Genomic DNA, 26,158 nt, shown 5'->3' on the forward strand with positions numbered 1-26,158 from the left:
GAAGCTGGGGCAAACAAACTTACCTAACGCTAGGCAATAAGTGCTATCTTAGAGAAAATAAGGACTCCACTGCCTCAGCCTTTACAATCACTGGCAGTCAAGAGAGTCAAGGGCATCAAAGACCAAGGAAGCCAAGAGCCAAGGGTCAAACTGCAAAATAAAAAGGGTTTAAATAAGGACAGGAAGTGGATCTTGATTGGAGGAGGGATGATTGGGAAGTAGTCACAGGTGTGTTGGCCTGGGCAAGGCTTTGCGACAGGGGTGGAGCCACAGCTCCAGGTACCTGTAGAGAAAAGGAAACCACACACAAAACAACACACCCGACTATATAGTGTACCGAGGCTGACAGCCGTAACAGTCTCAATATGCACGCAAATGACCAAATTTACATGATGCCCTTGACTTAACAGATCCTTCTGATTGGTGTGTCCAGAGAGTTGGATTCTGGATACCTGAGTGGATCTGAGTACAGCCGTGTAAATGGATCAACGCAGAGGGACTGAGCTGACCCGACTCGGAGCTGGTGAGTACTTTAAAAAATTGTGGTTTTTTTTTAAATGATCTAAGACTTTCTAAAATATAAAATGTCTTAAAAAGCCTGAACTTCAGTACGTAATTGTTAGTTCAATACCTGTTATAATGGTAGACAAAGGGTAAACTGGTACAAGTCCGGTCGTCTTTATCATAAAATACAACAATGTTGTTGTTGACTCTTCAACAAGTACTTAGTACATGTTATTTAGCAACTTACATGTCATGTTGGCATGCATATATTCTACCTCATGCATACTATGGCAGCACACTTGAAAAAAGAACAAAACATACCACTAAAACGTATAGGGCCCAAAATATGCATCTGCCTATACTTGAACATTTTTCCTGGCTTATGACATCCAGCTTTCCACTCTGCCTTGATGAGTGGCTGTCCAGACATGCTATTACCACTTAACTCACATAATCCTGTTCTTAGTGTGTCATTAGAGCTGTGGCTTCATCAGGAGTTCTCGTATAAAGGCAGAGGAAATCTCTGTGCACGGCATGTTTAATTGAACTGATGATATGCTCTTGTGACATTTCTAAGAGACCTAATTCAAACATGAGCCTCAAGAAAAACAAGAATTTTAGAGTCACGTGTTTACATTTGTTCACACTAGTCTCTCAGTCAAGTAAGGGTAGGCATTTTTAACCACAAAACATGAACACCCGCTACGTTAATTAAATAAAATGATTCCTCTTTCCCAATCCAGGCCAAAATCATATCCATGTGTTTTATAATATGCTAATGTGAATTTCAGGGTGCAGCTAAATCAAAGTAATTGAGGCAAAGTAGATGAGGCATTAACTAGTAAGGTTAATGTCTCATCTCATGCCCGCTGAGCCCCTAGATTATGTCAAATTAGCTCAAATTTAGAGACATGCATGTGGCAAAATCTTAAAATGCCTTTACATTGCTGGTCCTTCTGCCCAATTCAAATTAGATTGCAATTGCATTTTTGGAAGATGAAGTCAAACTGGAAAATTAAGCCAAATATTGAATAATTACATTACAATTTCTTGGCCACATTTATCTTTTTTATTTTTATTTTGTTGTAGTTTTTAAGTGCATAAACGTAGTACGAATGTGGGTTTCAGAAAGCAACTTGAAATCAGACGAGCAAACCAGTCATGTACAAATTTAGACAAAATATCTGCTGTATGGATTAAGTGGGATTCCCATGTACTAGGTCACAAAAATATATAAATCTGATTAGAAGAGTCATTTAGATTAAATTGATGGATGAGCCACAAAAATAAAATCCTGTATATCCAGAATATAGGATGTAGTTTTCTCTCCCTTTCCAATTTCTGGTAACAAATGGTGCAATGTGGAATCTGACTGTGATTTAAAATGTTAAATTCGCAGTAAACTGTGCTATACTATCCGTTTGATTTAGAAAGGAAGGGTATTAGTAAGGGTAAAATATTCTAGTTTTAGTGGAACACAGCGGATCATTTTGTGGGATTTCAGTGCTTCCATGCATCGCCTTCAGTTACAGGACACCATAAATATAATCTCATTTAAATCATATCATGGCAACATTCAGTGGGACTAACGAGCCTGCCAAAAGAGCCCGTATAACTTCCTGCATAATTATTTGTAACTGAAATTTGCAAACCTTTAAAGCACCGCATCGTGTGTAAATCTTAGACTAGACAAGTCAACAATTTGTCCTCAGATAACTTTCACCTCGGCTATTTATTTTACATATTTTCAATGTTCATTACGGTTACGTAATCTTTCAAGGAGATATTCTAATTATTTTCTTGTCCCCTGCATAACAATAAAGATATGCATTTCCAGAATCCACACGTTTCTTATTAAAAAAAGAACATTCAAGTGGAATAGCAAATCCCAGAACAGGCTTTACGTAAACATAGCAATTTTGTTCCAAGTGTAATGGGAATGCATCTAAAACCATTCTGGCACAATTAAAACAAGTTTTACAGCAAGTACACCCTTCCAGACACTTCTCTATGAGTTTGCCATATTATCTATATTTTTATAATACTATTTACACCCAGTAGCACATCCTTATGTATTTCATATTTCATATCATGTATTGATAAACAGAGTCGGGCGTCAACATAGTTTCTAAATGCTAACGCAATACATAAAAAAAATGCTTGCAATAATACTCCAGTTGAATCTATAACACATCACACATTCTCACACTGAGGTCAAAGGTTACCAGTGAGGTAGTAACCATCTTTGACATGAATGAGCCAAAGTCTCATTTTAAAATGTCACAAGTGTTTGAGTCACACTGATCTTAAATTTGAAGTACAAACAAAGTTGTTCTTTGTATTTTTTTTATTTTTTTAAGTCTTACTTTCGTTTAAACTTGTTTTTCCTTTGTTTTGCTTCGGCCTCCCTAGTGTGCTGTTATATTGTTTGTGCAATGGTTTGCCATTTTCGCTCATCTATTGCTCCTTTTTTATTACAATGCAGCAACACATCCAACCCATTCATTAGAGCCATGTTTCCCAGCCTTTGGACCAAGGCAGACATTTTATTTAATAAAAATCTCACAGCACCCCTCCAATCAGAAATAATGAAATGATGATCTGGGCCCGTTTAATTAAAAACAAAACTTATTAAACTCACTGGAAGTCGTGAATTACTCTATTTTATGAATAACAGCAGGTGGAGGCATAACTTTATGGGACCTTATGCCATTTAATTGAGGAGCATTAAAAGACATTGTAAATTGAAATCAAGGTGAGAATTATTCATTCATGCTCACCGGGGTGACGGGGATTGAGAACGTACGCAATTGTGGATATCTGATAATGACGTTAAACATTTTGTTCTTCCTATTCTTTTGGATGTTGCCGAAAATTGTTGTTTCACAAGCTCTATACATTTAGATTATAATAGATACAATTGTTTTTTTTGAGTGTATAGAACTGTTTTCTTGCAATTTGCATTTCTTTCACAAAATTTTAGTCAAACAAGAAACCTCTGGTTCTAGTTCTGGCCTGTCTTTTGAGCCACAACACTGGAGGCGAAAACAATTCATCTCACATTGCCTCATTGTCAATTCTGTCTGCTTGGCAAAAGAAAGGGGAAAAAGAGCCTCTGCAATGTGGTAAGAAGTACTACTAAGAAGGCAAAGAAGCCTTAAGCTATATATAACAATATTTATGAGCTAGTGAAGCAGAAAAACTGAACCTTTTAAGAAACAAACGTAGTTCTGGGCAACAAATTACTGTTGCTCAAAGAATTGAAAACTGCAGGGTGCTCAATGTGCCCAGTTGTGCAGTCCACAGTTATCGATTAATCAAACGTAAAAATGTCAGTTGTGGAATGATTTTTGCTTTAGTGTTTTCTTTTTCCTATTATGGTGTTTGAAACTAAAGTATACTTTAAAATAGTTTTCAGTAAGTTTATCCATTTCTGTTGGTAGATTTCTCCCTTCACGGTAAAATATCCTGAAAAGTTTGTGCATTTGACGTGAAGAACTAAGGCATTACATATTGATGAAAAGAGTTGACACTATTATTGCATTCCTTTCAACCTCCAAAGAATTCATTTTGTTGCTAGATACTACAAATGAGAAGATAAAAAAAGACCAAGTCAAGAACTAGAAGTACATGTGATGTGATGCTATGGGATCACACAGTGTTGATTGCACTGTCATACTGTTTGCTTGATCTATGATCAAGAGCATAGTGTAGTGAGCGATGATTGCATATTCAAGGCAACATGAGCGAACACCACACCACCAAATCCATCCAACATTTTCACATGTAATTTAAAATGATTCATTAAAAAAAAAACAGAAAACGCATCGGTTTATAAAGCGCACTGAGAAAATGGAGGTCTTTTAGTTACGTAAAAGAGGGTACAATTGAAAAATCCCTAACTGTCGTCAATGTTTGTCAGCAGCCAACACATCTGTGTATGTTTGGCCATTGCAAAGAAAATTAGCATAGCAATATTCATTTGATATCCAGCTCAGTTAGAGCAAGGTTGTCATTGTCAGTCATTGGGAAGCCTCTGCATGAAATGATCCTTTCAGTCAAAAGGAAAGATGCTAACGCTTTGCCTGCGGGTACCTGCTCTTTAAGAAAGAAAGGTTAGGATGGGAATGTGACGCTCAGCACTAATACAGGGCAGGGGTATCTATAGTTCTCGAGGTGGCGTCACGTCGAACAAGAGATCTGACAGTTAAACCGGAGAAGTTGAATCTTGATGTGGATCCACGTGTGCCCGCTTTAAGTCAGTCAATCTCCCTCCCAAAGCACTACACTATGCTCCCTAACAGCATGTTATCAGCAAAGGCTGGGTGCAGGGTGAATGTAGCTTTAATCCTCCAATTAATTCTCATTCCCGTCAAATAGATGACCCCTGAGAGTTTTCTTGACACTTCTATTAAAAAGTAAAAATGAAACACAGCATGAAGGTGAAACGAGAGGGATCTCTTTCTTCTGGCCCATCGCAATGGAGAGGAAAGTTTTTTGGACAAGTACTTAAGTCTTCTTTTTTTTATATTTGTTCTTTCTCCTGTCATGCGTGAAAAGAGTTCGAGTCGAGCCGGCATTCAGAACATGAAGCGTTTCTCCACAGTGGTAGGAGAATTTGGACAAGAAATAGTAATTACATTTCTAATGGCTGCTTATCTGTGATTAATGCAAATGATCTGCAGTACATGTTATAATTTATACAAAGAAACTCTATTTCCCATTATCCAGCACAGACTATTCTCCTTTTGGCTTGACATTATTGTCTAACCAATGGCATGTCATGGTGCTGTAGAATTCTCCTTTACTCTTTTTTACTTACGAGTCAATGGATCTTCACTGTTGCATCTCAGCTTTTGTGTTATGTGTCTCATCTTGGACTGATAACCTAAAAATGTTATTCTTTCTACACTCTGTTAACAGAATAACTTTAATCCAAAACTGGATTTCACAACTCCACAAGTCAGGAACAGATAAACCGTGAGCGACTGTTTTGCAACAACAACTTATTCTTAATTGTATTTTATCTTGATTAATGAATCATATCTCTTATCCTCTACCCATGAGGCTAGTTTATTTAATATATAAAAATCATTTTGGGGTATATTTTATTTGTCTACCATGATCATCAAAAGGGTACTCGGTCTTTTGGTCGCCCGGAAGGTTGTTGATAATTACCATTTAAATCTTTGCTCAAATTCCCTAAATACAAACTGCGAATTATTATTTAGTCATACTTAATGCCCTATTAATTATTAGGCTAAAGAAAAGCTCCAAATTTCCCGGACTTTTATTGTTTTTTGTTGGATAACTTGTTAAGACCCTGACTGACGTCCCTTCCTAAGGGGACAACTCATGTACATACAAACTCTTATACACTCACACGTCCGCTCAGTGAAACTGCTCAGGGCCATTGTTGGCTTTTATTGATGCGTAGACCGTGTTGTTTTACCTTGTTTTGTCGCCGGTCTTTTGGTCGCCCGTTGTTTGGGTCCAGGCGACCAAAAGACCGGTGACCAAACAAGCGCACGCGCATCAAAAGAGGGTCTATAAAGGGTCTATAGAGTACAAATAGCTACATTCTAAGTATTGTACACTAGCACATTAATGGTCACATTGGAATTACATGATGTGTACTAATTGTTATTTTTAAAGTGTAAACTATCTGGGATTTCAATATACTGCCAGAACTATTGACTGTTAACGTTAATACCACTATACTACCCTTTTCTCAAAGGAGAACTAAAAGGAGCAACAATACCACGTAGTTAAAAAAAACAGCTTAGTGTTGCCGTATGGCTGTTTACCACTTGGAAGTGTGTGTGTGTGTGTATGTTGGCCAGCTGACAAATGTGGGAGCTGCTGGATTAGATGGCTGGCATAGTAATGGCTGTAGGTGCTGGATGACTTCCAATAGGCCACTATTTGAGTTGACTGCCTAGAGGAACAGTGTACTTGGCTGTTAATGTTTGCAGGGTTTCATTATTTTAATTTTACTACAAACCTAAGTTAAATGCTGATAAAGTGGGCTCTTTGGAAGAGCTATGGAGGAAAAAAACTCATGCCAGCTTCCGATTTAAGTATAATTTGTATCTGCCAAGCACGTAAGATGTAAAAAACCTCAATGAAATGTGTTAATTTACAGCCTACTCACTCCACATTGGGGGAATGAAATCCAGGAGCAAGAACACATTTGGTGGGAAGAGAAGTACACTCCATGGATTATGAAGGTTGGTATCTGTGTGCTAAATAATTAGAATTTATGTCTGGAGTGTTTATGACCCATCACAGATTTACCCCTTTTCCCCTTTTCTAATGGGACAAGTTTTACAGGTTGATACATGGTTTTCATATTTAAAGTAGCCCACCAAAATATCTTGACGTTCCCGCAAAATAATTTAGAAGCAAAAGCACTGAAACATGAAGCCTCTCCTGTTTAAATAATGCTAGTGTTCATCATCCCAACTCTAGTGTCAGTAACGCCAAAGAAATATTACAGCCTAGCCAAACATTAGTTGAACCTAACAGACAAAAAAAAATCACATCTCTAGCCATACTGTTGCCTTTCATTTATCACCCTCCCTTTGTGTACTCCTAGCATGTGCTGTGATTTAAAACAGAGGTAGATCACCCGTGGAACAAGCCCCCGGCCTCCAATGGCTTTAAATCCCCTCTAGTGAGCTTTCCACCGTGTTTTCTGGCTGGTGATGAACTGTTGGCCTAAATTTCTACCTTTCCTCCACTTGTCGAAGAGATAGGGAAACACTGAAATGAAGCTGTCACAAATGACCTACAGCCAAGTATTGCTTGAAAGTAAGAGGTGCCTTGTATTTCAGGAGTCTAGTTATTACACAAGTGTTAAGAGAGAGGAAGTGGAGTGTTATACCCAAGACATTTTGAGTGGTCTGAGATAATTATAAGCAGGAAGGAAAAAAAGACCTGCATCCCTCCAATGTAGGATATTCATCATATAGTAGACCTACTGTTCAAAAGTGTATGCCTAACCCTAATATACCGTATTTTTAGGACTATAAATTGCACCTGAGTATAAGGTTTTTGGTTCAACAACAAATATCTGTTAAAATAACAATAATAAAATGAACAACTGGTTAAATAGATATCTGTTAAAACAACAGTTTTTCAGATTATTAGAGCCTTAAAAAAGCATTACAGGCTATCGGTGGTAAGAGAGAAAAATACTCCATTTATTTTGTCGCTATTGCTTCGTGATACTATTAATCAACAATCAATTCCACACAATTTAACACATTGTTAACGATCAATTAATCGATTATTATGCTTTCCCTGAGCGTTAACGATGCATGTTACTGCTGCAATCATCCATTTTATGTGACATGAAGCTACTTTAAATGCCTTCCTGCAGTGGCAAAAGGTCATTCGAGTCCTCACGACGTACCCCAAATTTGTACATTAATTTTATTGTTGTGGGTATTATTACATTTTACCTTAACAAAAAAAATCTGAACTTAGAAAAAAATAGGAATTGGTTTTTAATTGCATTTATTCTCATTCAGTGTGATGCACCAACAAAATTATACAGAATTATACATCGTGTATCTCATTATACAGTGTTTTGCTTTTCATGTGTCTTACATAATTACAAGGACAAACTTCAACTTTGTAGTAATTGTGAATAATGTATATAGACACACACATTACAGACAACAGACTGATCACTTGTGACATCTCAAGCTAATAAGTGTCAGAGTGGCATACTAAAAGGGGTATTGCCTTATATTCTGTATTTGACGTTTAACCCCCAACCCCTCAAATTTAGGGACTTGTGACCTTGCAGTTCAACAATTATCCCATTGGTCTCCATTTGTGTAAAATCGTACCATGAGGGGGGCGTAATGCATGACCCAATGAATCTTAGTTGGAAAAATTCAAACAGAAACCACTGCCCTTGACAGAAAAAAACAATAAATAAATAAATAATTGGAGGTTGGTGACATTCATATTCATAACAGAGGCAGATGCACTGCACGTCTCAACTTCTGACATGGCTTGATAGGATTCCATCTGATTAAGATGTGATATGATTTGGAGATTGTAAACAGGTTGCCTTTACTTTTTTAATCTCAATTTATACTCAAACAACATACATATTTTACAATGTAAAAGAAAGAACACTACTGCTCACTAGTTTTTAAGAAGGGAGGATCTGTCATGCTATTGTTAAATTATTCCATGACCTCCATCAAATTTAATAATGATTGGATTGGATTGGATTGGATAACTTTATTCATCCCGTATTCGGGAAATTTCGTTGTCACATTAGCAAGAGGGCGAGGATGCAGAAATAGGAAAGGGATTTTAGACATAGATAGATAGGTAATAAGTAAGTTAATAAATAAATATATGAATACATCTATACAATAATAATAGTAGTGATATCAAACAAATAACTTCTTGACAGTAAATGTACTAAGAAGATATTTTGACAGTGGTTATTGACTGGACTCATTTTCTCACAGCTTCTTGAGTTCCCTATTCATCTATTTGTCTCTTGGTGGTTACCATAGACGAGTGTTCGTTTTAACACTTGAAGTTTGAAAGTTCAAGTGAAATAAATATCTATCGAGTTTCTACCTACACAAGTCTCTGGCTTCTATTGTGGATTTTTCATTAGGGCTTTTGTCCGTGGCGGTCCGTGCATTTTCTCGTAGCGCCTTCAACGTATCAATCCAACCTTCAAAAACTATTTTATGGCTATAAAACCTCTACTGCAGCTACAGCTGTGACACATAAAAAATAATCAATAAATCAATGCACAAAAATTGGGTAAAATCCACTTCCTAGCAGAATTTCATGATTAAATACAAATACTGGAGCTTTTCAGACATTACAACCGGGCCAGGGGGTAATTTTCCCGGGAAAAGACAGTAATGAACGTCAATGGCGTACGGGCAAACATTGCCCGAAAATGGGGTAAAATCCAGCCGAAAACAGCATTTATTGATTTAATACAAATACTGGAGCTTTTCAGACATCAGAACCGGGCCCGGAGTATCATTTCCACGGTAAAAAGACAGCGATGAACGTTGATACGTTCATATACGTCCATAGGTGAAACGGTAAAAAAAATGCACTGCCACTGTTTAAATGTCTAGAAGTAAAAAACAAACACTAAAGTGCATGTCATCACAATGTTCATAATGTCCAATACTGTATTTTAAAGGATTAAAGCCCAACCCAAAAATATTTAAAGCTCCCCCCACTATCGAATGCACGTTATGATGAAAACAATGTGTTTTTTTAAGTATGAATGCCCAATCAACACGTATTTACAGCCCCGCCCCCGCCCCACCCACTGACTAATGCATGTTATTATGAAAACAATGTATATATTTTTTTAAGTATTAAAGTCCAACCAAAAAGCATTTATAGCCCCCCTCACACTGACTAACGCACGTTATTATGAAAACAATTTATATTTTTTGTGTGTCTATCTTTAATAGGCGTGGCCGAGGTCACAGTTCAAATAGCCGACGTCAAACCAAAAATGGCCGACTAGCTAGGAGGCAGCACGGACGTGCACTGCAGAGCAGCTCAAAAGTGACGATTTGCCGAAGAAAGCCTGACAAACTTCTCCCAGGACGATGCAGCACATTCGGTACGTTGTCATTTGGGGATTTCGAAGCCCCAGTTCTCGTCTTAAGAGTGATAAGAGCACGATTCGTTGACGTGATGTAGCCCCATGTGTGTGCAGACGGCAAAATGTTTGCAAACAAATTGGCTACATTGCGTTACCGATCGATCGCTCTTTGTTTAAAAAGAAATCATTCCGTTGTGTGTTTCAGTCCCTCAACGAGCACAGACTGCTGGGAAACGTCAAGAATGTGGCCAAAACGACCAGAAAGGGGCATCTTGTCGACGCCATAACAAAGTGAGTCATTTTTAAATAGTTCCGATTTTCTCTAGCCGTGTAATATTTAAACGTCAGCGTTCAGTATTCAAGGCTTTGCGCAATTGGATCGTTTTTCATCATGATACATCCAACTTTTGAATGAAAACACTAACTAGCTTGGTGTTTTTTTTTAATAGCAAAAACCTGTGGATAAGTCTCCCACACAAATGCCATTAGTGGACGTGTAAGGAATAAACAGTAATCCCTCGATTATCGCGGTTAATGTAGACAATACATGGCTGCGATAAATAAACTGTAAAGTAGGGTCATCCCTATTGAATTTTTTTTTTTTAACTACTATAGTGGCAAGTGTAGGAGTAGCTTCCGCTTGTGAGTTTCACATCTTTCTGAACTTACAAATAATAATTGAACATAGGCTTTGTCATCATACCCAGATAACTGCGTATGACAATTGGTAATTGGTACTAAAAATTCAGCCATGTAGTGGAACTGTGCACTCGAATAGATTATATACTTTTACCCCGTTAACTTTCTTAAAGACCTCAGGACCATTTCATTTTTAGTTTTAAATGTGGTTTTGACAAAACATAAGTGAGACATTTATTCAACAATAATGCAGGTGTCATTTTTGACTCATTTAAAAAACATTCCTTGGCATAAGAAGAGAAAAACGGAAGCTTTTTGGATATTTATTTTTTAAGAATGAATGGATTTGAAATAATTGACTGAAAACCTCAAGGCAGAAATAGGATTTATTTTATTAATAATTTCATGTAATTTGTACCTTGTGGGCCCCTGTCCAGTGTGTTTTCTATATTTCCCACCACATCAAGATCCTGATTATTTGTTTGTGGAGAAAAACATGAAAAATTAACTGGATAGGGCCTTTAAAGACTCGGATCATTTTTTTTCTCTCTCTGCAGCAGACAAAAAGAAAACCAGACCATCAGGAGTATGTCTAATTTTGCGTACCCTTTCGATGTTTTATAGAAAAAAAGCTAAATGTAGTATTTTAGTTAAATTAGGCCCTAGTCTGTATTTCTTTTTTATGTAACTTAATCTATTGTGCTTTGACCCCTTTTGTTTTCCAGAGTTCCACAAGGGGGACAAGGTTTCCTGCCTATGTACAGATGGGTTCTCACGTAACACCCAGCACCGAAAAATGAGGGGGTTCATCAGCCTATCTCCAAAGTTTTTCAAAATAAAAGGTAAGACCTTGCGAATGGTTTTTTACTTAACTTTGTGTATTGACCCCTTTTTTTTTGTTTTCCAGAATTCCACAAGGGGGACAAGGTTTCCTGCCTATGTACAGATAGGTTCATCAGCCTATCTGTACATAGGCAGGAAACCTTGTCCCCCTTGTGGAATTCTGGAAAACAAAAAAAAGGGGTCAATACACAAAGTTAAGTAAAAAACCATTCGCAAGGTCTTACGTTTTATTTTGAAAAACTTTGGAGATGGGTTCTCGTCTAACACCCAGCACTGAAAAATGAGGGGGTTCATCAGCCTATCTCCAAAGTTTTTCAAAATAAAAGGTAAGACCATGCGAATGGTTTTTTACTTAACTTTGTGTATTGACCCCTTTTTTTTGTTTTCCAGAATTCCACAAGGGGGACAAGGTTTCCTGCCTATGTACAGATAGGCTGAGGCACCCCCCATTTCTCGGTGCTGGTGGTTACGCGAGAACCTATCTCCAAAGTTTTTCAAAATAAAAGGTAAGACCTTGCGAATGGTTTTTTACTTAACTTTGTGTATTGACCCCTTTTTTTTTGTTTTCCAGAATTCCACAAGGGGGACAAGGTTTCCTGCCTATGTACAGATAGTCTGAGGCACCCCCCATTTCTCGGTGCTGGTGGTTACGCGAGAACCTATCTCCAAAGTTTTTCAAAATAAAAGGTAAGACCTTGCGAATGGTTTTTTACTTAACTTTGTGTATTGACCCCTTTTTTTTCTTCCAGAATTTCACCTGGTGCCAAGGGGAGTGTCTTCGTCCATTTGAAAATGGATGAAGGCAACCCTGATTTTTCAAAATGCTGGATGGCCTGCGCGAACCTATCAGTGGAGTCCTTCAAAATAAAAGCTCTTGCAAAGTATATGGGTGTTATGTCAGAATTTATCTCTAAACTTTCAAAATAAAAGTTTTTCAAATGTATGCATGTGTTTGTCTTTATCTAACAAAATGCAAGGAACAATACAAGTTTAAAAAATTTATTTACAGAAACATTTCAACTTTAACATACAAGTGTTGATTGGTGTAGCCAGTTTTTTTCCACCTGTAAACAAGACATTTTAGTTAAAAGTTCACAACAATTTTACACTTACAATTTATTTTTGTAAAATGAAAAATGGGGCATAAACACTTAGAAAATAAAATTAGAAAAAAAGTGGGGGAATAAACACTTAGAAGGAAAAAAATGGGAGGAATAAAGACTTGAAAAATAAAATTTGAAAACAAAACTGGGGGCATAAACACTTAGAAAATAAAATTAGAAAAAAATGGGGGGAATAAACACTTGGAAAATAAAATTTGAAAACAAAACTGGGGGCATAAACACTTAGAAAATAAAATTAGAAAAAAATGGGGGGAATAAACACTTGGAAAATAAAATTTGAAAACAAAACTGGGGGCATAAACACTTAGAAAATAAAATTAGAAAAAAAGTGGGGGCATAAACAATTAGAAAAAAAGTGGGGGGAATAAACACTTAGAAAATAAAATTGGGGAATAAACACTTAGAAAAAAAAGTGGAGGTATATACAGTTGAAAAATAAAATGGGGGTATATACACTTAGAAAATAAAATTAGAAAAAAAATAGGAAAACATTTAGAAAATAAAATTAGGGAGAAAAACTGGGGGTTTATACACTTAGAAAATAAAATTAGAAAAAAAGCTGGGGGAATAAACATTTGCAAAATAAAATTAAGGAAAAAACCTTGGAATAAATACTTAGAATTCCTGCTCTAACACTAACTGAGATCCTTCTTACCTTAAAGATTTAGTCAAAGAGCTGTGGAAATGAATGGCCAGTGAAACATCAACATGATGATTTAGGCTTTTATTTAATTTGGATTTTCAGAAGTAGAGACACCATGTGAGGAAGATCTCTCAGGCCTGTTGCATGCAAAAAAAATAGCAAAAGTTAGAATATATAGAATGGAGATTCAACTTTTTTTGGGGGGGTAGTTTTACCTGGCCCAGTCTCCTCTTCTATAACCTCAATAGTGCTCTAGGCATGCTAGAAGAGCTGCATCTTGGTGCTAAACAGGGAAAATTTGCACACACAAAAAGCATTAGTTAGCATATATAGAGCCTGGAGATTCAACAGATAGCCTTAGTTGTTTTTGGGGGGAAGTAGTTTTATCCTGATGCTAAACAGGGGAAAACTTGATTTAACCAAGGTTTGGGGGTTGCCAAACAATTACGGAATAGAGAAATCTTACAAGAAATTTAATAAACGATCAAGATAAAGAATGAAAATTAGATAGCGAGTGCCAAGTGCTATTTTTCTTTTTCCAGACAAGGCGATTAAATATACAGACTGACGTTAACAGCTAGGACAAGGGTGTCAAACTCGGGTTGGCTCACGGGTCGCAATAACGTCAACTCGATTTCACGTGGGCCGGACCATTTTTGAAATAATATTTTGATATTTTTTTCTATTTAAATTGGATTAAAAAAAACTATCAAAAGCCCTAAATATTCAGTTTTTATAGATCTAAAAAAAGTATAACGTCAACTCGATTTCACGTGGGCCGGACCCATTTTTGAAATAATATTTTGATATTTTTTTCTATTTAAATTGGATTAAAAAAAACTATCAAAAGCCCTAAATATTCAGTTTTTATAGATCTAAAAAAAGTTTGAGCTTTTTTTTTCTTCATAAGGGAAAATATCTTATAACAATTTGTTTTTCATTTCAAAAGGAAACAAAATATTTTTGGGAATATGTTCAATATTAGAGTGGAAAACATAATTTTTTAAATATATTTATTTTTAGATTGTACTAAATGCTTTTTGAACTAAAAACACAAAAAGGAAAAAATGGATTAAAAATTACAATTATTGATTTAAAAAGGGGAAAATGAGGAAATATAATATACATGTATAATCTTCATTTGAATTTGATCCTAACAGAAAGTCAGCACTCATGATTTACTTTCTCGGGCCGCACAAAATGACGCGGCGGGCCAGATTTGGCCCCCCGGCCGCCGCTTTGACACCAGTGAGCTAGGTGAAAGTTGGCTTAATAGTTTTGTATACGGCGATTAAATATACAGACTGACGTCAACAGCTATGAGAAAGTTGGCTTAACAGTTTTGTATAAGTGTTTTTTTTTTGTAAAAACCGAACAATTACAAATCGGCAACGGGTGTTTAGCGCTCAGAATGAAAACTATCATTACATACGTGCCTCTGGATGTCATTCTAGAGTGAGCATTTACCCAGCAAACTGTCGGTTGATGACTCGGCGTTGTTTGATTAAATTTAAAGTCTTGCCACACGACTCAATAATGGAGAGAAAACGGACAACATACTTTTTAAGTCGAATTGTGACGCAAACGCTAATGTTAACTAGTAACATACGGCACACAGCCGGTGAGGAAAAGAAGCGCAAATTTAAATTGTCGACGGTGTGCTAAACGTGGCATTAAACTTAGATATTTGTTGGCGTTTTTGGCTCAATTGATTGATGAAAAATCTCCCGATAGCGTGATAAAAACACATTTAGGCCAGTATAATCCTTACCTCGTTAGCGTGGTCGTCGACTGTCTGCGTGTGAAAGGCTTCCCAAAGGGAATGGTTGCTGCGCATGCGCTTAATTAATTCGTCTGCGTCTACAATAGGCGTAAACTTTGGCTACCCCACTCTACCACAAGCCAATCATAGGTGAAAGCAATGACCAATTCTGATTGGTTAAAGCGACAGTCTTATCGACGCTTGTTTAATGCAGCAGAGACTCCAGAACTGATTGTGAAGATCTTGAGGCAGATTTCTGACCCTGGAGACAAATAATGGCTGAAATGTGATTGTTTAAATAATTCAATATGAAAACACACATCTGGAAGCAGTGCAACCAGGGGGAAAACCAATGAAAGGAAGCTAACAGACAATTTGGAATTATTTAATAAGTATTCATGGACAAAATATAATTAACATCAGTCTGTGATTCAGATATTTCTTAGGCCAGCAGAGAAGGCCTTGAAGGCCCTGACGGCACACCACTGGCTTTTGTGTGGCGCTTCCTGAGCATCAATAGGTTTTATACCCTATGGTGTATAATGAGCGCAAAGTAAATCCATACGTTTCCAAATCTTTGTGTCTGAGAGAGTGAAGAATGATATGGAGAGGGACTTCTGGTGACTTTGAAAGGTGGAAAGTTTAGCCATTAAGCAGGAGAAATATTTTTATTATCCGACACACTAATTCTTGCTTTTATTTGACAAATTGTGTGATTACTCGATTGTATTTGTGTGTGTGTGTGTATGTATGTATATATATATATATATATATATATATATATATATATATATATATATATATATATATATATATATATATATACTGCATAATTATCAAAGCGTGCAACGGAACATGGAGTAAATAAAAAAATCTATTTATTATTATTAGTGAAAAACCAATTCAAATGTTCGTTGTACTTGGAATGATTAGCAGTTGAGTGCTGAAACGTGGCTGCCCCACACATTTTTTAGGATAAATTAAAACAATACAAACTGATTACTGTTTTAGTCCGTCTCAAATGTGTGGTGTAGCATTACACAATGGTCCTATCCTTTCTTTTATATCCCCCCAATTTACCATGTTGTCTTAGGCTCCATTTAACGATAAATAATGGTCAAAACGAGCCCCTTGCCAAAGAGACTGAAGACAAACATGAAATAGTAAAGGATGGACGGCTGAGCTACCACCTTGATGTCAACGTCTCAACTACATGGTGAGACAAGTGTTTCCAGATAATCACTGCAATCACCGTAGCCATAATCATATGTTTTCTTTTCCATCTTCACCTTCAAGATCAAATATGTCTGAGGAACAAGTCATATTTGCACATCTTTGAGTACATGTAAATGAGCTACTATCATCTGAATGTCGTAAGAGATCCCAAATGCATGAGTAGAACCAAACACCACTCGAAACTAAGTGACCTTTATCGGATCTCTTGTGAAAAAAGGGCCAAATTTGTTTGGATGAATATCATGCTAAGTAGAGCTGACTTACGGTCTGACCACGTCCTTGTTGTCTGACTCTTAGAACTCAAGCAAAGCAGCAGTCTGACTCACTGCGTTCAAGTCACCCCATGATAAATCGGCCACAAAATGAAGGAAAAAGCTGTGAAGAATGCATCTTTTGAGGTATGTGCTTGTTTTTGGAACCCAAACAAAATTGTCTTTTCATTTTTTACCCTGAACCGTTTACATACCATAAAGACATTGAAACCTTTTGTGTGCACATCTCCACCGAATAAATATTTTGATGTTTCAATCAACCAAACGTGTATTTTTAGAATAGCAATGAATGTCCGGCTATATTAATGTTGGGCTGATTTATTGGACACCAACATTTTGAGCGACATCATTTTATTGCATAATTTTTCTGTTTTATATAAGAGTTTGACAACAATACAGTAGTTAAATACGAGAGTGGGGTGGGAGTGAGAGTGGGGGTGGGAGTGAGAGTGCGAGTGGGGGTGGGGGTCGGGAGTGTGAGTGTGGGGGCAAGAGTGAGAGTGTTGGGGTGAGAGTGAGAGAGAGTGTGGGGGCGAGAGTGAGAGGGGGGTGAAAGTATCAAAGTCAGAGTCAGAGTTTGGGGCTGAGAGTGCGGGGGCTGAGAGTGCAGGGGGCTGAGCGTGCGGGGGGCTGAGCGTGCGGGGGCTAAGTGTGCGGGGGGGCTGAGAGTGCAGGGGGCTGAGAGTGCGAGAGAGTGTGAGAGGGAGAGTGGGTGTGGGAGAGGGAGAAAATCAGCAGGTAACAGGCATGTCTTAACACTATGATACGATACAACTTTTGGAATGTTTAGATCTCACAGAATAAGTGAGGTAAATTAGAGAATTAGTTCTTCGACACATGCACACACATTGCTTGCAAGTTCAGTCAATATCACTTAGCAGGTCAATATAAATACAAACTTAAATAACAGGATTCGAAGGAGCCTGTTTGTCACAGTGACAGATTAGATTTAGCATAGCTTTGTGTTTGAGGGTTAGGGGTTAGGGTATATATATGTATACATGTATACATATACATATATATACACATATATATATATATACATACACATACATACATATATATATATATATATATATATATATATATATATATATATATATATATATATATATATATATATATATATATATATATATATATATATATATATATATATATATGTATAACCATACATAGACCTCCTTAATATTGATGCTACTCTGTTTTTTTATGGCACTTGAAACCATTCAACTCATAAACCTGTCCCAACAGAAAAGTCAAAATTGTTTCCCAGTTGATGTTTTGACCATGAATTAGTATGAATCATGTTCCAGCAATTTCCGTCTGACTCAACATATGAGGTTATTTCTGCCTCCAGTGTTGCTGTGCCGCGCGCAACGTGCTTCTGCAGGAGTCAAAAGTCACACATGAATCAGTGATACTACAGTAAATCGCCTCTGGATACATGTGGGTGTTGAGGCCAGTGGCACTTTCGTCCCTCGCTTCTGTGTCTGCCATCAGATATTGGGTCCTTTGCTGTAACGTTCCCTTAGGTTGTAGGTCTGATAACACATGGATAAGTCACATATCCCTGGTGTCCCTGGATTACCCCTTTTACCGGGATCTCCAGGGGCCCCTGGTTTCCCAGGAATTCCCTGGTTTCCTGCTTGTCCAACTCCATCAAAGCCACGTGGGCCTCGAGCCCCTAAAGTTGAAGAAAAAAAGAAAAAAAATGAAAAAAGGAGTATAAATCCAAACAAACAGGATTTTTCTAAATGGAAAAACTAGTTCAGTTCATCCTGTAAAAACATAAATGCATAACATCACCAAACAATGTTATGTAAGCAAGTAAAAAAACATCAGCTCTCACATTGGCTGAAAAGAGAATGTCCTTTAATGCATTACCATTATAAGCACACTCTTGTATTGATAAGAGTTTAGATGATGGAAACCTGTGGTTAGTCGATAAATTACTTGCAACTGTATACAATGCTGTAATTGTAGAAAGCCCTTAAATGAAAGGTGAATAATTCTGAGTTATTTTTACTTACCTATCTGTCCCGGGGGTCCTGGACGTCCCTGTTGACCCTCACCTTTGCTCCCCTTGAACCCTTTTGGCCCTATTTCACCTGGGAACAAAAAAAAAATGACAACAATTAAAATGTACCGTTTTTTTCCCCCAGTCCTGATGATGCAACTCTGTTATGATTACCTGTAAAGAAATGCTAGAAATGTTACTTCCAAAATTTTGTAAAAATAAAGAATAGCACTTTTAAAACACTAACGTTTGGGAAATTGTTTATTGCCAACCGTGCAAATCTACTGACACTACCTCAGAAAGTTATTCTTTATCGTATTTAAATGTCATAAAATATTACACGATTGCACATTGATGCACTTTCGATTTCAACATTTGTCTCTGTATAAACATTATTGCAGCTATTTTTCATCTAGTGTTATTTTTTCAGGATGGTGTGCAGCCTCCTCAGTTTCTTTTTAATCTTGTCAACAAAGACAAACACTCATTTTAATAGCTGTCTCCTCTAAACTAATAATGTGGAATCCCATTCAAAAGTGAGACGTTATAGTTCGACATCTTCCACAGTTGATTAGCCACTTGAACGGGTGATAAATCAAAAGCAACTTATTAAGTTGGTGTGGCACGCGGTATTTATTTTATTTTGCTCTGCTGACTTTTACTGGTGTTCACTTGTTTAATAAGCTTGTTTTACGGGACGCATTGAGCATCAACACATCCAATTTGTTAGCTGTTGGCATTCTTTTGATTTTAATTGTAGCTGAAAGCAGTTGTAAATTTGCCTGAGCTCCTTTTCATGGAGATGTCTTGTCACTTATTGTTCTGCAGAGTGAACAGCTTTACTCGTATTTTTTTTTTCTTTTAGCAAGTGGACCTAGACACTGACTCAGAGGCACAGCTGTGTACTTCCATTGACCTGGATTCAGGATTAATCTCTTAATACTATACAACGGTGCCTGAAGAAGCCATTCGCAGTGCTTACCTTTGATGCCCGGAGCACCTTGCAATCCAGGAGTGCCTGGGTATCCCGGAGAGCCCGTCCTGCCAGGATAACCAGCTATTCCCATAGACCCTTTGGGTCCCGGGGCACCCGTCTCACCAGGGGGGCCCTTCACAATATCGCAGGGTTCACACCTTGCTGAGCTATCCATGGTCTGGAGAAGTGCAGGGAGTTGAACTAAAGGGTAGAGACGGACATTCAGCATTGAATTTTCTTTATTCCTTGACCTGCATTTCTAGACCACCAAACAAATGCACAAGTTAAAACTAACAATTTAGGAATGAAATGCTGTAATGTTGCATGGTTAGCAATTAGTGGATACACATGATTACTAGGGCTTCTGCCTTCTAGTGGAGGAGAATGTAATTGGTCTTAGTTCTTAGATGCGCAAAGATCAATTATTTGCAGTGAATACATTATTTTCAAACCAATTAAGTAAGACTAGATCATTTCCTGGGGCTCTCTTAATGACCCTTCACGCTATAGTGACACGTGAGATGAAACATGTTCTCTGTTTTTACAGATGGTCGTTTCACACGTTAATTGTGTTATTTTGCCAAGACTTCCACTTAAAAATCTGCATTTAAATGTTCGTGTCGGTCGATGTTGTTGTGTAAAAGGGAGCCTAGATGACAGGATTTAGGAGATTTTAGTTCTGTGCTGGCTTTTGAATAGGCACTAGCTTAAAGTCAAAAGAAGCAAAGTTCAAGGGAGTTCTGTTTCATGCAATACGTCTAGAGTCTATAATGAAAAATGATATGCCACTGCATATGCTTCATCACTGCAGTAAGCATCTGTTATACTTGTATACAAAACAACAGGTGTTTTCGAATAATGGAACAGAAATGTTCCACGCTGTTTCTCACCATCTCACATTTCTAGGATAACTGATCGAAATTAATGACGCAGCTGCCTATCTTTAGCGAACCCTTGTTTCCTCGCCATTCCCCGTTTTTGTCTCGCCAATTCTTTTCATTACAGCTAATTGCGTCTGCTGAGACTTGCTTTGCTGCTCCTAGTTCATAATGACATAGTTATTTTTCAAACCGCCCAAAACACATCACTCATTATACTCTCAGCTTGTACTCGTCCACAGTCTATGAAACCATCATTAGATTAATACTTTTAGGGAACTGACTGTAGAAGTCAATTTTAACAAAATAGGCCATTATTAGGCCGAAGCATGTCTTTTAGATATTCAATCATATTTTTTGTCTGTTCTGCAATATACAAGGTGTTCCAAAATGTTTGACCCCATTTCCTAGGCCAATAATTTTGATAATTTTCGTTGGAATGACCTCAAATTTTCACAGCCTGTGAAGAAAGGTTTACAAATTTTGTGTGTAACGTTTGGCATTTCTATCTTATGCCATTCACTTAAAAAAAAAAGGCATTTTGCGTGTTACAGTATGCTCGGATTCAGTCACCAAAAACAGTCCAGCGTGCCTTCTTTACAAATTTTGCAAAGAAGGCACCAACTACAAAACATTTTTGAAAACTTGAGGTCATTCCAACGTAAATTGTCAAAATCATTGGCCTACGAAATGGGGTCAAACATTTTGGAACACTCTGTATATATCTATATAAAATTAGCTTAGAGTTGTGCAATCAAATATAAATGCCTTAAAGCGCAGATGCCATTTTCAAGTTCTTACATGAGCAACGAAAGGAAATAAAGACAAAAATCTATTTTCCTGAAAATGTTTTTTCCCTTTTAGTAGAAAACTTGTTTAAGGATTTTGAGGTGATTGGAATTCCGCCAATCATTTTGTCCATCACCGAAATGAATTTCAAAATGCTTCCTCACAGCGAATTGCAAATATGCCCTTGAAGAACTAGCTGTGAGACGGGTATCATAGCACATCAATCAATCATATTATTAATATGTTTCCATGGCACACTAGCTCCATTATTCATATTATGTCCACAAAATCAATGTCACTCTTCAAGCAATAATAGTCCAACATTATGAGAACAAGAAATTAGTTATTTTTTTGTGTTCATAAATGGACACAATGAAATGCTGTAGTTTATAGTTTTGAATTTAGCTGTGACTCAAATGTCAAAATGTATTTTTATTTTATTTACATCTATCCATTCACTGACCTTCATACTGCACTGTAACATTAAACTGGATACTTACTACGCAGGACATCAGTGCAGAGCTTTGCAAGGTGCTCATCTGATGGAGACTTGCCCTGAAAAGCAAAGCAAATCTTCTAGTACTTACAGTTTTACAAGACGGTGTTAAAAATACCATGACATTCCCGTCCCATCACATCCCAAAGGTGTCAAATTTGACTTTAATTTATCAGGGATCCCCTCAGAAAAAAGAGAAAATATTATATTGACTCACTGGCTTTCCTGGAAATCCTGGCTGACCTGCTTGACCCGGCAACCCATCTAAGCCAGGAAATCCCCTCGGACCAGCAGCTCCCGTGTGTCCATTGTGGCCCACAGCCCCTTTCATTCCTCCGGCCCCCTTATGGCCCTCATCCCCTTTCAGCCCTTTCTGAAGGAGAACAAATGGGGAAAAGGTGACATGGTAGCGATAGAACACGTTCTGCACGCATCACTAAAAAACAGCATCTGTTCTTGATCTTTACAAAGTTGCTACTAATCACTAATGCCTTACATAAAAGGTAGGAAGCGAAGTATTATGCCACCTCGAAATTTGTTTTTAAGTGGGCTTTTATAGTGCAATTAAAAGGTAGGATGGAAGCACTCTAGTATCAGGCTAAATATATGCAGTTCCTCAATTAACAATGATGAAGGTTGACTTTTAAAGTGATGTTTGAAAGGAATTGTACTGAATGAGGCTTAATATAATGCGATTTCCAAATTTCCACTCAAATTGCTATGTTTAAACAACTACTTAAAAATACATGATCTAAGTAACTTGAATAACGTTATTTGTCGGTAATCCAAAAGAATGGCCCGCCCGCATAGGACGTGTAGCATTTTAGACATCATCAACAAAGGAGAAGGCACGTTCGCAACCGGGAACGCAGTAGCTCCATAAATTTTTAAAACCGCAGTCAGTATAGAAAGTGTTTGCTCTTTCAAACGTGTTCATCTTTGGAAAAATTGCTTTTGTGATGTATATTTTTGCCCGTGGGGGTTAGATTTCCCCAGGCCTGAAGGTATTGGCTCTGTAAGTCTTCCAAAGAAGCTGCGCACAAGCTTGTCAGGGCTCTTCGCGGTGGGGCAAAATGAGAGAGAATGGATTATATCTAATACCGCAAAGTCTAATTTGACATACCTCTCCTTCCCTTCCCCTGGGTCCCGCTTGGCCCTGATGTAAGAAAAGAGAGCAGATAGGGTGGGGATGAAAAAGAAGAAGAGTCAGAACGGAACATATTGAAATGAGTGCTTACATATCAAAGACTGAGACAGCGTCAGAGGAATGATGCTCGCAGTTCTGCATTGGTGATGCTGAGCTGCTCCCCCCCGAACCCCGCATGTCAAAGCCCTTGGCTTACACAACATTTTAGATTGCTTATTCCAATGCTATCTCAAACCCTCCTTTTGTACTTGCTGTAACAATGAAAAATGCATTTGTGAATCTTTTATTCCTTTGGAAACTGCATCTGCCCGCAAAACTAGTTCTGTCAGGTTGTTTCGCGGAATTAAACACTTTAACATATATCTGAGAGTAGAGGAGTGTTCAATTTCCCCTCAAAGTACCGTTTTTTTAAAATGAATCCTTTCTGATGGCAGTGTCATGTTTCACAAATGATTCTTGCCTCAATTGAAGCCCTTTCATTCCAAAGAATGGGCAGCAAACATTATTTGGATTAGTCGTGATACTGCGAGAGAAAATATTACGTAGCAAATCGGAGCGTGCAAATTACATTTTTTTTTCTAAACTGGCCCCTTGGCATGCAATTTTATCCATCCAAGTGCTGAAGGAAGAAAATAAGCTTGGGCTTTTCGCTGTATTTAAACATGTCTTTTGAGATTACTTTTTTTTAGATTAGATGTTTAATGAACCAATATAGTGACAACAGTTTGCTAGCTAACACTAGGCAAGTTCTGTTTGCTGGCCATGTTGCTCTGAATTTAATTTTCAGCCACTTGCTTCTCGCCTCCCCTACTGTACAATAAAAGAAATGGTTGATACGGGGTTTTAATAGCTCAAAGAACATAAAGTTTTACTGAATAAAAAAAAGAACTCCTTAAGGACCCATGGAAACAAACCCCGATACATTTCTACATAAGCAAAACAACATTGCATAAGCAAATTATCTCACTTATATTTTTCAATGTGTGAAAATGTTACCTGGGGCAGTTCTATTTTGACTCATAACAAAAGCAAATATAAGGATGAGGTAATGACAAAACATAGTTTCACATTATGGACCTTCAATAAATATTTTAGTGTCATAATGCAGCAGCCTCAGCAGGTACTTTCAGCTGAATTCAGAATGGCTTCCCGCACAAGTGGCCAACAAATATCATGTGCATATTGCTCTGCTGTGTGAATGACTCCCACTTGATGTATCCTTCCTCACCGTCTACTGAGCCTCCCCAGTTTGTAGATCCCACTTGTGCGATTAGAATCATTACAAGTTGGACCTGATTCACATGGCCTATTGGCATCTGTGTTCAGTGTTCATTTGTCCATGCCTACCCCTACGTCTTTGCCAGCTGCCCCAATTTGTGTAATAGTCTCATTAAAGTTGCATTTTCATCAATACTTATTTATATGTTTGAATGTGGCAACACTGAGAAAACGTCACTTTATTACCACATAAACTAGTCACTGTCCAGCTTGTACTACAAACTACATTTATTTCCCTATTAAAAGTACATAACACACAGCTATTGAATTAAATGCTGGTAACAAAAAAAGAATTCAACCTAAAATCTCCAAATTCTGCCCAAAATGGCACCAATGTATTTGTCGTAATGGTAATCCGACAATGACTATAGACTGAAATGTTGACTTAGGAACGTAGAAAGAAGTCAAAAAGTAGGGTCTGCGCTGCTAAAATAGAAAGATCTGGCACACTTAGCCAAGGTCGCAGGTCCGCTGCCAACAATACTGAGGAGGTAGAAGTTAATGGTGACAGAATGTCTAATGCGACCAAAGATGGGACAGGTGGTTGGGGTGACTCGAGCTGAAATAGCAACACCGACGAGCTGTTGGCGCGCTTGACAAATCGGTGTGAAACTGGAAATGGAACACGAGCAGATGCGGTGCTGACTATGGACATCGTGAAGAAGTAGTTGTGCAGAGAGCTCGGACATATCTTACTGGTGGCAAATTTTTAAAATTGCCTGTGTCATCGTCTGCAGAGTTAAGGCTCTTTTTATTGAGCAGAGTCAAGGCAGCACAGGTAATGTGGGAATAGGCGGTTTGCCTGCTGACTGACGAGGTAACAGGCAAAAGGTTTGCTGATGAAAACTTTTCTCAAGAACAAGACTCAATCACCATTGTCAGAAATGTGGCCTTTATAAACTCTTGGCACAACTGAGCAGCGGCTACCTGTCACTTGCTCTTTAGCCAGAAACCCTCTTGTGGTACACCATGCCATTTTTGATGAGTTCAATCTGCTTTCTTGCCATGTGGTTCGCCTTTCTGATTGCAACAAGACTATCTGCTGACATCCAGCCACTTAGAGAGCCTTGTTGCAGAGCCTCGCACTACGCACGACCAGTTCAGTCATGCTTGTCTTTTGTCCCACCTCGGTTGGTGACTCCAAGCACGCCGACTAATGAAGGGGGCGATACATCACTCGGGAAGGCAAAAGTGAAGAAGAGTAGCTGACGCAAGAGAGTCAAAGTTGGCCATGGGATGACAAGAAACAGGCACAAACAGTGCAAAAAAGTTACATAGCCAGGAATTCTGATAAATGTATGGAAAACCCTCTCCTCACCCTGTGATAGATAGAAACTTCTCCTTTGAGGGGATAGTTGTCTGTTTTTATATTCAGCCCATAGGTAGGTTAGATGCAATGTGAATCAGGTCCAACCTTTAATGATTCAAATCACAAACAGCAGGACATTCAAAAACTGAAGCAAGCAGTTTAACAGCTGCCTTCCACTTTTGGCAACAAAAAGGCCTGAGGTCGCAGTGATCCGCCTCCCTACTGTTCTCATTTGTGTAAGTCCAATGGAATCTATTCTATACCTGTAAATTTTAATTTTATCAAATTTAACTGATCTTTTATCGAAGGGTTAATGATGACCTGGCAACTATTCTTGAACTGTGCTGACTTGGATATTATAATACATGAGAAAATCCAGAGGATGCCAAATGGGGTGCTTGCTTGTTAGGAGGAATTTCTTGATGTGTGGTTTCCTACAAACCTTTTGATGCGCAACATGGGTCCAGAGTAACTGGAACATGCTTTTATATCCCATATGTTTTAATCATAATGGTGCTCAATCATACCCCTCCCGTTTCTTATTATTTTATTTATTACTATACTAAGTCATTTTTAGAAGAAAAAAAGCCTGACTATACTTAGTCCTTTTTTAAAGTCACATT

The 26,158-nt window shown here is 37.8% G+C and overlaps 1 protein-coding gene and 2 long non-coding RNA genes across 7 annotated transcripts in view; 1 reads left to right on the forward strand and 2 right to left on the reverse strand.

Annotated features, from left to right (window-relative positions):
- LOC144091430 (uncharacterized) overlaps positions 1-12,489 on the forward strand; it is a 202,581-nt gene extending 190,092 nt beyond the window's left edge. The window contains exons 20-28 of one of the 3 annotated variants that reach the window (XR_013305700.1): positions 411-523; positions 6,650-6,734; positions 9,987-10,141; positions 10,329-10,414; positions 11,488-11,604; positions 11,854-11,931; positions 11,996-12,111; positions 12,177-12,292; positions 12,355-12,489. This is a non-coding gene — a long non-coding RNA (uncharacterized LOC144091430). Of the gene's footprint in view, positions 1-410; positions 524-6,649; positions 6,735-9,986; positions 10,142-10,328; positions 10,415-11,487; positions 11,605-11,669; positions 11,717-11,853; positions 11,932-11,995; positions 12,112-12,176; positions 12,293-12,354 lie in introns of those variants that run through there. The other 2 variants (XR_013305701.1, XR_013305702.1) reach the window with 2 other exon arrangements.
- A 99-nt stretch (positions 12,490-12,588) lies between these two features.
- On the reverse strand, positions 12,589-15,205 carry LOC144091576 (uncharacterized). Of its 3 annotated transcripts, none has more exons than XR_013305759.1 (4): positions 15,144-15,205; positions 13,588-13,655; positions 13,385-13,509; positions 12,589-12,669 (listed from the first exon to the last, which is right to left on the reverse strand). It is a non-coding gene; the product is annotated as an uncharacterized LOC144091576 (long non-coding RNA). The 3 variants fall into 3 exon arrangements; XR_013305760.1 differs by lacking the exon at positions 12,589-12,669 and adding an exon at positions 13,126-13,288; XR_013305758.1 differs by lacking the exon at positions 12,589-12,669 and having other exon boundaries at positions 13,126-13,509.
- Positions 15,206-17,806: 2,601 nt separating this feature from the next.
- LOC144091574 (collagen alpha-1(XXI) chain-like) overlaps positions 17,807-26,158 on the reverse strand; it is a 35,762-nt gene continuing 27,410 nt past the window's right edge. Inside the window, exons 26-31 of the mRNA XM_077624041.1 lie at positions 22,925-22,957; positions 22,019-22,174; positions 21,806-21,860; positions 19,645-19,839; positions 18,676-18,753; positions 17,807-18,329 (exon numbers count right to left, since the gene is read on the reverse strand). Coding sequence (XP_077480167.1) covers positions 18,142-18,329; positions 18,676-18,753; positions 19,645-19,839; positions 21,806-21,860; positions 22,019-22,174; positions 22,925-22,957 — 705 coding nt within the window. The 3' untranslated portion in view covers positions 17,807-18,141. The remainder of the gene's footprint in view (positions 18,330-18,675; positions 18,754-19,644; positions 19,840-21,805; positions 21,861-22,018; positions 22,175-22,924; positions 22,958-26,158) is intronic.

This window comes from Stigmatopora argus, chromosome 17 (assembly GCF_051989625.1).
Source record: "Stigmatopora argus isolate UIUO_Sarg chromosome 17, RoL_Sarg_1.0, whole genome shotgun sequence".
In the NCBI taxonomy this organism is placed as follows: domain Eukaryota; kingdom Metazoa; phylum Chordata; class Actinopteri; order Syngnathiformes; family Syngnathidae; genus Stigmatopora; species Stigmatopora argus.